The sequence below is a fragment of the Bos indicus x Bos taurus genome, chromosome 7 (assembly GCF_003369695.1).
Source record: "Bos indicus x Bos taurus breed Angus x Brahman F1 hybrid chromosome 7, Bos_hybrid_MaternalHap_v2.0, whole genome shotgun sequence".
Taxonomy (NCBI): domain Eukaryota; kingdom Metazoa; phylum Chordata; class Mammalia; order Artiodactyla; family Bovidae; genus Bos; species Bos indicus x Bos taurus.
Genome location: NC_040082.1, coordinates 96852451 through 96866407, shown reverse-complemented (window position 1 = coordinate 96866407; position 13957 = coordinate 96852451). Strand labels below are relative to the sequence as shown.

The 13957-nt window shown below is 40.9% G+C and overlaps 1 protein-coding gene across 1 annotated transcript; it reads left to right on the top strand.

Annotated features, from left to right (window-relative positions):
• The first annotated feature begins 1720 nt into the window (after positions 1-1720).
• LOC113895957 (olfactory receptor 7C1-like) lies at positions 1721-3104 on the top strand. Its single transcript, XM_027547829.1, has one exon. It carries the CDS (start codon positions 1782-1784, stop codon positions 2712-2714), a length of 933 nt encoding a protein of 310 aa, XP_027403630.1. The 5' UTR covers positions 1721-1781; the 3' UTR covers positions 2715-3104.
• Positions 3105-13957: the final 10853 nt, after the last annotated feature.

The following is a 13957-nucleotide window of genomic DNA, read 5'->3' as shown; positions in this document are numbered from 1 at the left end:
TAATATCCGCTGGATCATTGAAAAAGCAAGAGAGTTCCAGAAAAGCATCTATTTCTGCTTTATTGACTATGCCAAAGCCTTTGACTGTGTGGATCACAATAAACTGTGGAAAATTCTTCAAGAGATGGGAATACCAGACTACCTGACCTGCCTCTTGAGAAACCTATATGCAGGTCAGGAAGCAAGAGTTAGAACTGGACATGGAACAACAGACTGGTTCCAAGTAGGAAAGGAGTACGTCAAGGCTGTATATTGTCACCCTGCTTATTTAACTTCTATGCAGAGTACATCATGAGAAACGCTGGGCTGGAAGAAGCACGAGCTGGAATCAAGATTGCTGGGAGAAATATCAATAACCTCAGATATGCAGATGACACCACCCTTATGGCACAAAGTGAAGAGGAACTAAAAAGCCTCTTGATGAAAGTGAAAGAGAAGAGTGAAAAAGTTGGCTTAAAGCTCAACATTTAGAAAACTAAGGTCACAGCATCTGGTCCCATCACTTCATGGGAAATAGATGGGGAAACAGTGGAAACAGTCTCAGACTTTTTTGGGAGCTGCAAAATCACTGCAGATGGTGATTGCAGCCATGAAATTAAATGATGCTTACTCCTTGAAAGGAAAGTTATGACCAACCTATATAGCATATTCAAAAGCAGAGACATTACTTTGCCAACAAAGGTCCATCTAGTCAAGCCTATGGTTTTTCTGGCAGTCATTTATGGATGTGAAAATTGGACTGTGAAGGAAGCTGAGCACCAAAGAACTGATGCTTTTGAACTGTAGTGTTGGAAAAGACTTTTGAGAGTCCCTTGGACGGCAAGAAGATCCAACCAGTGCATTCTAAAGGAGATCAGTCCTAGCTGTTCTTTGGAAGGAATGATGCTAAAGCTGAAACTCCAATACTTTGGCCAGCTTATGTGAAGAGTTGACTCATTGGAAAAGACTCTGATGCTGGGAGGGATTGGGGGCAGGAGGAGAAGGGGACGACAGAGGATAAGATGGCTGGATGGCATCACCGAATCCTTGGAGATTAGTTTGGGTGAACTCCGGGAGTTGGTGATGGACAGGGAGGCCTGACATGCTGCAGTTCATGGGGTCACAAAGAGTCGGACACGACTGAGCAACTGAACTGAACTGAACTGAAGCCAGAGATAGAAGCTTCCCTGGTGACTCAGTAGTAAAGAATCTTCCTGCAATGCAGCAGACACGTTTTTGATCCCTGCATCAGGAAGAGACTCTGGAGGAGGAAATGGCCACCCATTCCATTATTTTGCCTGGAAAGTCCCATGGACAGAGGAGCCTGGTGGGCTGTAGTCCATGCAGTTGCAAAGAATCAGATACACCTTAGTGACTAACCCAACAACAAGCCAGAGTGAAGAGGATGGATGTGTATCCCAAAGGTCAGTGGACAGTGGTTGAAATGCTGTATAGACAAATAGCAATATAGGATTCTGAAGCTTTGTCATGTTAATGCTTTTATACCCAATCTATCACTTTAAGAAATTAAAGGAGTAGAAAGACTCTATGGGCTTCCATGGTGGCTCAGACAGTAAAGAATCTGCTTGAAATGCAGGAAACCTGAGTTCGATCCCTGGGTTAGGAAGATCCCCTGGAGAAGGGATAGACTACCCACTCCAGTATTCTTGCCTGGAGAATTCCATGGACACAGGAGCCTAGTGGGCTCCTCTAACACACACAGAGAGACTCTAGAGTCAGTCCAGTGGTTATTTCATGTTTCTCCCCCCTTTCTTCAATCATCTAGCAGATGCATCAGCAACATGAAAGCAGGAAATCAAACACGTGTTTTAGAATTTTTACTCCTGGGATTTTCCCAAGACTCAGAGCACCAGCACATCTTATTTGAGCTGTTTCTATCTATGTTTGTGGTCACTGTCCTTGGGAACCTGCTCATCATCCTGGCCATCAGCTCAGACTCCCACCTCCACACCCCCATGTACTTCTTCATCTCCAACCTGGCCTTTACCGATGTCTGTTTCACTTCCACCACAGTTCCAAAGATGCTGGTGAACATCCAGACACAGAACAAATCTATCAGCTACGCAGGCTGCATCACCCAGATGTATTTTTTCACGGTTTTTGGAGTTATGGACACTTTTCTCCTGACTGTGATGGCCTATGACCGCTTTGTGGCCATCTGTCACCCCTTGCACTACACAGTCATCATGAACCCTTGCCTCTGTGGTCTGCTGGTTCTTGTGTCTTGGTTCATCAGCTTGTTATACTCCTTGACCCAGAGTCTGCTGATGTTACGGCTGTCCTTCTGTACCAACTGGGTCATTCCACACTTTTATTGTGAATTTTCTCAGGTCCTCACACTTGCCTGCTCAGACACGCTCATCAGTTACATCCTGCTGTACGTGGTGACTGGCTTTCTTGGCATTGCTCCCTTCTCAGGGATCCTTTTCTCCTACACCCGCATTGTCTCCTCCATTCTGAGAATCCCATCAGCTCGTGGGAAATATAAGGCATTTTCCACCTGTTCATCTCACCTGTCCGTGGTTTCTTTGTTCTATGGGACAGGCCTTGGTGTGTATCTCAGTTTTGATTCATTTTCCTGGAGAGGCATGATTGCCTCGGTGATGTACACTGTGGTCACCCCCATGCTGAACCCTTTCATCTACAGCCTGAGGAACAGGGACATCAAGAGGGCTCTACAAAAAGTCCTTGGAAGAACACTCTGTGTTCAGTGATGGGAACACTGATCCAAGGGTTTTGAGCTGACAGTGATAGCAGTAGTTGGCTAAAGAAATCCTGCCTCTTTCTTGTATGTGTGATTTGAATAAACATGTATTTTATTTAAGCAAAGCATATACATTTTAATGCAAATATCTTGCATTCAGCTCATTAAACAATTTCAGAATTGTCTTAGGAACACATTTCATGAACTTAGACTATCAACTATTATTTAATAATTTTACATATGTAGAGAGAGTGTTTTTTAATGACCACTGATTGAATTTTAGAATGTAGACCTATGCTTAATTACTCAACAGGTTGCATTTACTCAGTATACTATATTGGCATTCAAGTGTTTGAAATCCTGCCTCTTTTAAAAAATTTTTATTGAAGTATAGTTGATTTACAGTGTTGTGTTAATTTCAGGTGCACAGCAAAGTGAATCAGTTATACATGTACCCAGATCTATTCTTTTTCAGATTCTTTTCCTGTATAGGTTACCACAGAATATTTTAAAAAAATTATTGGAGTATAGTTGATTCACAATGTTGTGTTAGTTTCTGCTATATAGTTAAGTGAATCAGTTATATGTATATATCCATACTTTCTCAGATTCTTTTTCCACATAGGTGATTACAGAATATTGAGTAGGGTTCCTAGTGCTATTCAGTAGGTCCTTATTAGTTGTCTATTTTATACATAGTAATGTATATATGTTCATTCCAATCTCCCAATTTATCACTACCCCCACCCCTCATGCTTCCCTTTGGTAATCATGAGGTTGATTTTGAGGTCTGTGAGTCTTTCTGTTTTGTGAGTTTGTTTGTATCATTTTTTATTGGATTGCACATGTAAGTGATACTATATATTTGTATGACTTACTTCACTTAGTTTGATAATCTCTAGGTCCATCTATGTTACTGAAAATGGCATTAGTTTGTTCTTTTTCATAACGGAGTAATATTCCATTGTATATATGTACACATCTTCAATCATTCCTCTCTTGATGGACATTTGGGTTGCTTCCTTGTCCCAGTTTTGGTGAATAAACAGTTTTGTTGCAATAAACATTGAAGAGCATGTATCTTTTTGAATTATGGTTTTCTCTGGATATATGCCAAGGAGTGGGATTGTGGGATCATATATTCTATATGAACTTCTATATTTAGTTTTTTAAGGAATCTCCATAGTGGCTGTACCAATTTACATTCCCACCGCCAGTATAAGAGGGTACCCTTTTCTCCACACTCTCTCCAACAAGAAATTTTGCCTTTTAGTCACATCAAGTTTTGTTCTTATCCATCCTCCACAAGGGATTTTTGTCAAAATTGCCTAGTGAGTACTTTGTCTTCACCTCTTACAGTGTTGTCTCTATTAACCTCAGTTCTACTCTCTGTATCCCTCCTTTTACTAATCCATCACTGTAAATGGATTGGATTTCCAGTCTTGCAGGCTGATATCAGCCACTTCAAGTACAGACTCAGAATAGTTGAATGGGAGTTATGAAATAGTGCCTGTTCTTAATACCATTGCTAATTCTTACCAAATTCATTTATTCAACAGTACTTACTGAGAAGTTCTCAGTGTGCCAGGCTGATGCAAATATCTGGAACACAGAAGTGAAGGGAGGAAAAAAAGACAAAAATCTTTGCCCTCATAGAGCTTAAATCCTGGATTTCAGCATTTATCAGATTACGTTCTATGTCCAAACAGAAAATACACTGACAAATAAATTATTTATTTGATTTTCAGCATGGTTGAACTTTTCTGCATATACTTAGTATGCTTCCAAAATAAGGTTTGAACATGTATCACTAGGACAGAAAAACTGCAAAGCCAAGAAGATTAGAACAGGTCAGGTGCTAATAAATTGTTGGGTCTAGCTGCCTCACTCTAGGTGAATTTACTGAGGTTGAAACACAAGATCCAGATGGTGACCAAATCTGAATGAAAGGGGACATATATTCAGGTATTGTGCCAGGACAGAGTGCTGGATTAGAGTTCAGGAGAGTAAGAATTGATCACAGAATTGCCACCCTGGAGATATATGATGCTGAGCAGCTTCACGGGGTACAGAATATGTTCAAACTACTAGATGTCTTGATGGATGTTTATTTTCCCATATTCTTCACCATAAAGAAATTGAATGGGACTTTCCTTGGTGGTCCAGTGACTGAGAGTCTACCTGCCAGTTCAGGGCATTGAGGTTTGATCCCTGGCCCAGTAAGATTTCACATGCCATGGGGCAAGGAAGCCTGTGTGCCACAACTACTGAGCCTGTGCTCTAGAGCCCATCAGCCACAACTACTGAAGCCCATCCGTGCTAGAGCCTGTGCTCCACAGCAGGAGAAGTCACCACAAGGAGAAGCCCACACTTATCACTACCCTCACAACTAGAGAGTAGCCCACGCTTGCCACAGCTAGAGACACTGCACATGCAATAAGGGAGACCCAGCACAACCAAAAGGAAATATAAATAAATACGTGTTAAAAACCAAAATTGGATGATATGTTGTCTTTCAATGGTGTGTTTGCCAAGGCACTGCAGGCAGGAAAGGCAAACGCAAGCACATAAATATTCAACTTGGTAAAGAAGAATCATTGCTCACACCAGGACTGGAGTCCAGTGGAATCAACTGGCCACCAAGTTATGTCCTTGAAGAGTGTTACCATGGGGAACACATGTATACCTGTGGCGGATTCATTTTGATATTTGGCAAAACTAATACAATTTGTAAAGTTTAAAAATAAAATAAAATTTTTTAAAAAAGGAAAAAAAAAAAAAAAAGAATGGGCTTCCAAAAGGGGGGGTCATCTCCTATTTAATCCATTTAATTTCTAAGCTTTGAGATTGAAAACAGTCTTGGGTCTGGCAACTGGGAAAAGAAACATGATTTTCTTTTTTTTAAATTTTTTATTTATTTAATTTTATTTTTTAACTTTATAATATTGTACTGGCTTTGCATTACGTCAACATGAATCCGCTACAGGTATACATGTGTTCCCCATCCTGAACCCTCTTCCCCCCTCCTTCTCCGTACCATCCCTCTGGGTCGTCCCGGTGCACCAGCCCCAAGCATCCAGCATCGTGCATCGAACCTGGACTGGTGACTCATTTCATGATTTCCAATTGTGGGAACTGACTATTTTTTAAGAATTTATTTATTTTTAAGTAGAGGATAATGCTTTACAATGTTGTGTTGGTTTCTGGCATACATCAGCACGAAGCAGCCATAAGTATACATATGTTCCCTCCCTCTTGAGTCTACCTCCCACCACCTACCCCATCTCATCCCTTTAGGCTGTCACAGAGTACCTGGTTGAGCTCTCTGTGTTATACAGCAGCTTCCCACTGGCCATTTGTTTTACATATGGCAATGTGTCTGTTTCTTTCTTTCTTTTTTTTTTTACTTTACAATATTGTATTGGTTTTGCCATACATCAACATGAATCTGCCACGGGTGTACACATGTTCCCCATCCTGAACCCCCCTTCCACCTCCCTCCCTGTACCATCCCTCTGGGACATCCCAGTGCACCAGCCCCAAGCATCCTGTATTCTGCATCGAACCTGGACTGGTGATTCATTTCTTATATGATATTATACATGTTTCAATGCCATTCTCCCAAATCATCCCACCCTCTCCCTCTCCCACAGAGTCCAAAAGACTGTTCTATACATCTGTGTCTCTTTTGCTGTCTCACATACAGGGTTATTGCTACCATCTTTCTAAATTCCATATATATGTGTTAGTATTCTGAAAGAGATGGGAATACCAGACCACCTGACCTGCCTCTTGAGAAATCTGTATGCAGGTCAGGAAGCAACAGTTAGAACTGGACACAAAACAACAGATTGGTTCCAAATAGGAAAAGGAGTACATCAAGGCTGTATATTGTCACCCTGCTTATTTAACTTATATGCAGAGCACATCATGAGAAATGCTGGACTGGGACTTGAGCGACTGAACTGAACTGATACTGTATTGGTGTTTTTCTTATGCGTTCAGTTCAGTTCAGTTCAGTCGCTCAGTCTGGCCGACTCTTCGCGACCCCATGAATTGCAACATGCCAGGCCTCCCTGTCCATCACCAACTCCCGGAGTTCACTCAGACTCACGTCCATTGAGTCAGTGATGCCATCCAGCCATCTCATCCTCTGTCATCCCCTTCTCCTCCTGCCCCCAACCCCTCAGAGCATCAGAGTCTTTTCCAATGAGTCAACTCTTCACATGAGGTGGCCAAAGTACTGTAATTTCAGCTTTAGCATCATTCCTTCCAAAGAAATCCCAGGGCTGATCTCCTTCAGAACAGACTGGTTGGATCTCCTTGCAGTCCAAGGGACTCTCAAGAGTCTTCTCCAACACCACAGTTCAAAAGCTTCAATTCTTCAGTGCTCAACATTCTTCACAGTCCAACTCTCACATCCATACATGACCACTGGAAAAACCATAGCCTTGACTAGACGGACCTTTGTTGGCAATAATGTCTCTGCCTTTGAACATGCTATCTAGGTTGGTCATAACTTTTCTTCCAAGGAGTAAGCGTCTTTTAATTTCATGGCTGTAGTCACCATCTGCAGTGATTTTGGAGGCCCCCCAAAAAAGTCTGAGACTGTTTCCACTGTTTCCCCATCTATTTCCCATGAAGTGATGGGACCAGATGCCATGATCTTAATTTTCTGAATGTTGAGCTTTAAGCCAACTTTTTCACTCTCCTCTTTCACTTTCACCAAGAGGCTTTTTAGTTCGTCTTCACTTTGTGCCATAAGGGTGGTGTCATCTGCATATCTGAGGTTATTGATATTTCGCCCAGCAGTCTTGATTCCAGCTTGTGCTTCTTCCAGTCCAGAGTTTCTCATGATGTACTCTGCATGTAAGTTAAATAAGCAGGGTGATAATATACAGCCTTATGTACTCCTTTTCCTATTTGGAGCCAGTCTGTTGTTCCGTGTCCAGTTCAAACTGTTGCTTCCTGACCTGCATACAGATATCTCAAGAGGCAGGTCAGGTAGTCTGGTATTCCCATCTCTTTCAGAATTTTCCATAGTTTATTGTGATCCACACGGTCAAAGGCTTTGGCATAGTCAATAAAGCAGAAATAGATGTTTTTCTGGAACTCTCTTGCTTTTTCCATGGCAATTTTCTTGGCAATTTTTTCTCTGGTTCCTCTGCCTTTTCTAAAACCAGCTTGAACATCAGGAAGTTCACAGTTCACATATTGCTGAAGCTTGGCTTTGAGAATTTTGAGCATTACTTTACTAGCGTGTGAGATGAGTGCAATTGTGCAGTAGTTTGAGCATTCTTTGGCATTGCCTTTCTTTGGGATTGGAATGAAAACTGACCTTTTCCAGTCCTGTGGCCACTGCTGAGTTTTCCAAAGTTGCTGGCATATTGAGTGCAGCACTTTCACAGTATCACATTTCAGGATTTGAAATAGCTCAACTGGAATTGCATCACCTCCACTAGCTTTGTTCATAGTGATGTTTTCTAAGGCCCACTTGACTTCACATTCCAGGATGTCTGGCTCTAGGTCAGTGATCACACCATCGTGATTATCTGGGTCGTGAAGATCTTTTTTGTACAGTTCTTCTGTGTATTCTTGCCATCTCTTCTTAATATCTTCTGCTTCTGTTAGGTCCATACCATTTCTGTCCTTCATCGAGCCCATCTTTGTATGAAATGTCCTCTTGGTATCTCTAATTTTCTTGAAGAGATCTCTACTCTTTCCCATTCTGTTGTTTTCTCTATTTCTTTGCATTGATCACTGAGGAAGGTTTTCTTATCTCTTCTTGCTATTCTTTGGAACTCTGCTTTCAGATGCTTATATCTTTCCTTTTCTCCTTTGCTTTTCACTTCTCTTCTTTTCACAGCTATTTGTAAGGCCTATTGGTGTTTTTCTTTCTGGCTTACCTCACTCTGTATAATAGGCTCCAGTTTCATCCACCTCATTAGAACTGATTCAAATGTATTCTTTTTTGGCTGAGTAATACTTCATTGTGCATATGTATCACAGGTTTCTTATCCATTCATCTGCTGATGAACATCTAGGTTGCTTCCATGTCCTGGCTATTATAAACAGTGCTGTGATGAATATTGGGGTACACGTGTCTCTTTCATTTCTGGTTTCCTCAGTGTGTATGCCCAGCAATGGGATTGCTGGATCATAAGGCAGTTCTATTTCCAGTTTTTAAAGGAACCTCCACACTGTTCTCCATAGTGGCTGTACTGGTTTGCATTCCCACCAATGGTGTAAGAAGGTTCCCTTTTCTCCACACCCTCTCCAGAATTTATTGCTTGTAGACTTTTGGATAGCAGCCATTCTGACTGGCATGAAATGGTACCTCACTGTGGTTTTGATTTGCATTTCTCTGATAATAAGTGATGTTGAGCATCTTTTCATGTGTTTGTTAGCCATCTGTATGTTTTCTTTGGAGAAATGTCTATTCAGTTCTTTGGCCCAATTTTTGATTGGGTCGTTTATTTTTCTGGAATTGAGCTGTAGGAGTTGCTTGTATATTTTTGAGATTAGTTCTTTGTCGGTTGCTTCATTTGCTATTATTTTCTCCCATTCTGAAGTCTGTCTTTTCACCTTGCTTATAGTTTCTTTTGTTGTACAGAAGCTTTTAATTTTAATTAGGTCCCATTTGTTTATTTTTGCTTTTATTTCCAATATTCTGGGAGGGGGGGTCGTAGAGGATCCTGCTGTGATATATGTCGAAAAGTGTATTGCCTATGTTCTCCTCTAAGAGTTTTATAGTTTCTGGTCTTCCATTTAGATCTTTAATCCATTTTGAGTTTATTTTTGTGTATGGTGTTAGAAAGTGTTCTAATTTCATTCTTTTACAAGTGGTTGAGCAGTTTTCCCAGCACCACTTGTTAAAGAGATTGTCTTTTCTCCTTTGTATATTCTTGTCTCCTTTGTCAAAGGTAAGGTGTACATAGGTGTGTGGGTTTATCTCTGGGCTTTCTCTTTTGTTCCGTTGATCTATATTTCTGTCTTTGTGCCAGTACCATGCTGTCTTGATGACTGTGGCTTTGGAGTAGAGCCTGAAGTCAGGCAGGTTGATTCCTCCAGTTCCATTGCAGCTTCACAGCTGAATTCTATCAAAAATTTAGAGAAGAGCTAATACCTATCCTAGTCAAACTCTTCCAGAAAATTGCAGAGGAAGGTAAACTTCCAAACTCATTCTATGAGGCCACCATCACTCTAATACCAAAACCTGACAAAGATGCCACAAAAAAAGAAAACTACAGGTCAATATCACTGATGAACATAGATGCAAAAATCCTTAACAAAATTCTAGCAACCAGAACCCAGTTCAGTTCAGTTCAGTCGCTCAGTCGTGTCTGATTCTTTGCGACCCCATGAATCACAGCACGCCAGGCCTTCCTGTCCATCACCAACTCCTGGAGTTCACCTAGACTCACGTCCATCGAGTCAGTGATGCCATTCAGCCATCTCATCCTCTGTCATCCCCTTTTCTTCCTGCCCCCAATCCCTCCCAGCATCAGAGTCTTTTCTAATGAGTCAACTCTTTGCATTAGGGGGCCAGTGTACTGGAATTTCAGCTTTAGCATCATTCCTTCCAAAGAAATCCCGGGCTGATCTCCTTCAGAATGGACTGATTGAATCTCCTTGCAGTCCAAAGGACTCTCAAGAGTCTTCTCCAACACCACAGTTCAAAAGCATCAATTCTTCAGTGCTCAGCCTTCTTCACAGTCCAACTCTCACATCCATACATGACCACAGGAAAAACCATGGCCTTGACTAGCTGGACCTTTGTTGGCAAAGTAATGTCTCTGCTTTTGAATATGCTTATATCTTTCCTTTCTCCTTTGCTTTTCACTTCTCTTCTTTTCACAACTATTTGTAAGGCCTCCCCAGACAGCCATTTTGCTTTTTTGCATTTCTTTTCCATGGTGATGGTCTTGATCCCTGTCTCCTGTACAATGTCATGAACCTCATTCCATTGTTCATCAGGCACTCTATCTATCAGATCTAGGCCCTTAAATCTATTTCTCACTTCCACTGTATAGTCATAAGGGATTTGATTTAAGTCATACCTGAATGGTCTAGTCGTTTTCCCTACTTTCTTCAATTTAAGTCTGAATTTGGCAATAAAGGGTTCAGGATCTGAGCCACAGTCAGCTCCTGGTCTTTTTTTTTTTTTTTTTTTTTGCTGACTGTGTAGAGCTTTTCCATCTTTGGCTGCAAAGAATATAATCAATCTGATTTCGGTGTTGAACATCTGGTGATGTCCATGGATAGAGTCTTCTCTTGTTTTGTTGAAAGAGGGTGTTTGTTATGACCAGTGCATTTTGTTGGCAAAACTCTATTAGTCTTTGCCTTGCTTCATTCTGTATTCCAAGGCCAATTTTCCTGTTAATCAGAACCCAACAACACATTAATATGATCATACAGCATGACCAAATGGGCTTTATCCCAGGGATACAAGGATTCTTCAATATTTGCAAATGAATCAATGAAATACACCACATTAACAAATTGAAAATTAAAAGCCATATGATTATCTCAATAGATGCAGAGAAAGCCTTTGACAAATTTCAACATCCAGTTATGATAAAAACTCTCCAGAAAGCAGGAATAGAATGAACATACCTCAACATACTAAAAGCTATATATGACAAACCCACAGCAAACATTATCCTCAATGGAGAAAAATTGAAAGCATTTCCCCTAAAGTCAGGAACAAGACAAGGGTGTCCACTCTCACCACTACTATTCAACATAGTTTTTGAAGTTTTAGCCACAGAAATCAGAGCAGAAAAAGAAATAAAAGGAATCAAAATTGGAAAAGAAGAAGTAAAACTCTCACTGTTTGCAGATGACATGATCCACTACACAGAAAACCCTAAAGACTCCACCAGAAAATTACTAGACCTAATCAATGAATATAGTAAATTTTCAGGATATAAAATCAACACACATAAATCCCTTGCATTCCTATACACTAATAATGAGAAAATAGAGAAATTAAGGAAAGAATTCCATTCATCATTGCAATGAAAAGAATAAAATACTTAGGAATATATCTACCTAAAGACACTAAAGACCTATATATAGAAAACTATAAAACACTGGTGAAAGAAATCAAAGAGGACACTAATAGATGGAGAAATAGACCATGTTCATGGATCAGAAGAATCAATATAGTTAAGAGTATACTACCCAAAGCAATCTATAGATTCAATGCAATCCCTATCAAGCTACCAAGGGTATTTTTCACAGAGTTAGTACTCCTGCCTGGAAAATCCCATGGACGGAGGAGCCTGGTAGGCTGCAGTCCATGGGGTCACTACGAGTCGGATACAACTGAGCGACTTACTTTCACTTTTCACTTTCATGCATTGGAGAAGGAAATGGCAACCCACTCCAGGGTTCTTGCCTGGAAAATCCCAGGGATGGGGGAGCCTGGTGGGCTGCCGTCTATGGGGTTGCACAGAGTTGGACACGACTGAAGTGACTTAGCAGTAGCAGAGCAAATAATTTCACAGTTTGTATGGAAATACAAAAAACCTCGAATATCCAAAGCAATCTGGAGAGGGAAGAATGTGTCTGTTTCAATGCTGCTCTCAATTCATCCCACCCTCTCCTTTTCCTTCTGTGTCGATAAATCTGTTCTCTATGTCTGAGTCTGTATTCCTCCCCTGAAAATAGGTTCATCAGTACCATTTTCCTACTATATATATATATAATACAAAACTTGTTTTTCTCTTTCTGACTTACTTCACTCTGTATAACAAGTTTTAGATTCATCTACCTCATGACAACTGACTGAAATTTGTTCATCTTTATGACTGAGTAATATTCCACTCTATATATGTACCACAACTTCTTTATCCATTCATCTGTCAATGGACATCTAGGTTGCTTCCATGTCCTAGCTATTATAAACAGTGCTGCATTGAACATTGGGGTACATGCATCTTTTTCAATTTTGTTTTTTTAATTGGAGTATAGATGCTTTACACTCTTGTGTTAGTCTGCTGAACAACAAAGTGGATCAGCTTTTGTATACATATATCTCCTTCTGCCTTTTGCTGACTTGCTCTTGATTTTTTTGGTTAGCTAAATCTAACAATGCTCCTGATGTGTGCTTACCTGTAACTGTACCATTCCAGATTTATTGCCTTGCCTCTCACTGTTAACACTGACATTTGAGTTTATAATTTTACTTGTAAGCATAATTTAAAACTCCTGCTCAGTGTGGAGGTTAGCTTCCCACACCACAATCAAAACCCCAAGAATTGCAAAGTTGTAACAACAATGGAAATGTTGGATATTCATTGACTAAGACTACTTTAAGTTTCCCCTTCAGCTTAAATGAGTTTCTACCAATCTGTCCTCGCTCTCTTTTCTTAGAGTACTTACATTAGAAAACTTTTAAATTCTTTTTCTATTCTTTTTCTTTTTGGCCACACCATGGGCATGTGGGAATCTTAGTTCCCTGACCAGGGACTGAACCCATGCCCCTTGCAGTGGAAGCACAGAGCCTTAACCACTGAACCACCAGGCAAGTCCACTCTGCTTCTTTTATTAGTAAATGTAGATAAATCTTCTCCAAGTCTCTCATCCTTTTTACAACCAAAGAATGATTTTCACAAAGCCTTCTCTTTGAAATCTAATCATCAAGAAAATTAGTTCCCCTGTCTCCCTGCTTCTGTGGGAATGTAAGAGCCTACATTAAAAAAAGCAGCAACCAAAGCAGTAGCATTGACATATATACACTATCATGTGTGAAACAGAAAGCTAGTGGGAAGCTGATATACGACGCAGGGAGCCCAGCCTGGCACTGTGTGATGACCTACAGCTGTAGGATGGGAGGTGGGGAGGGAGGGTCAAGAAGGAGGGGATATATGTACAGCTATGGCTGACTCCCTTTGTTGTCCAGCAGAAACCAACACCACATTGTAAAGCAATTATCCTCCAGTTGAAAAGAAAAGCGTGCATGTGTGCTAAGTCACTTCAGTCATGTCCGACTCTTTGCGACCCTATGGACTCTAGCCTGCCAGGCTCCTCTGTCCCCGGGGATTCTCATGGGGAATCTCTAGACAAGAAGGGTTGCCATTTCCTTCTCCAGGGGAACTTCCTGACCCAGGGATCAAGCCCCTGTCTTCTTTATTGGCAGGTGGCTTCTTCACCACTACCAACACCCGGGAGGTCCCAAAAAGGAAAGCAGCAATTAGCAAACACAAATGGCCTATCCTATCAACCCACCTTCCTTCCCTAACATCT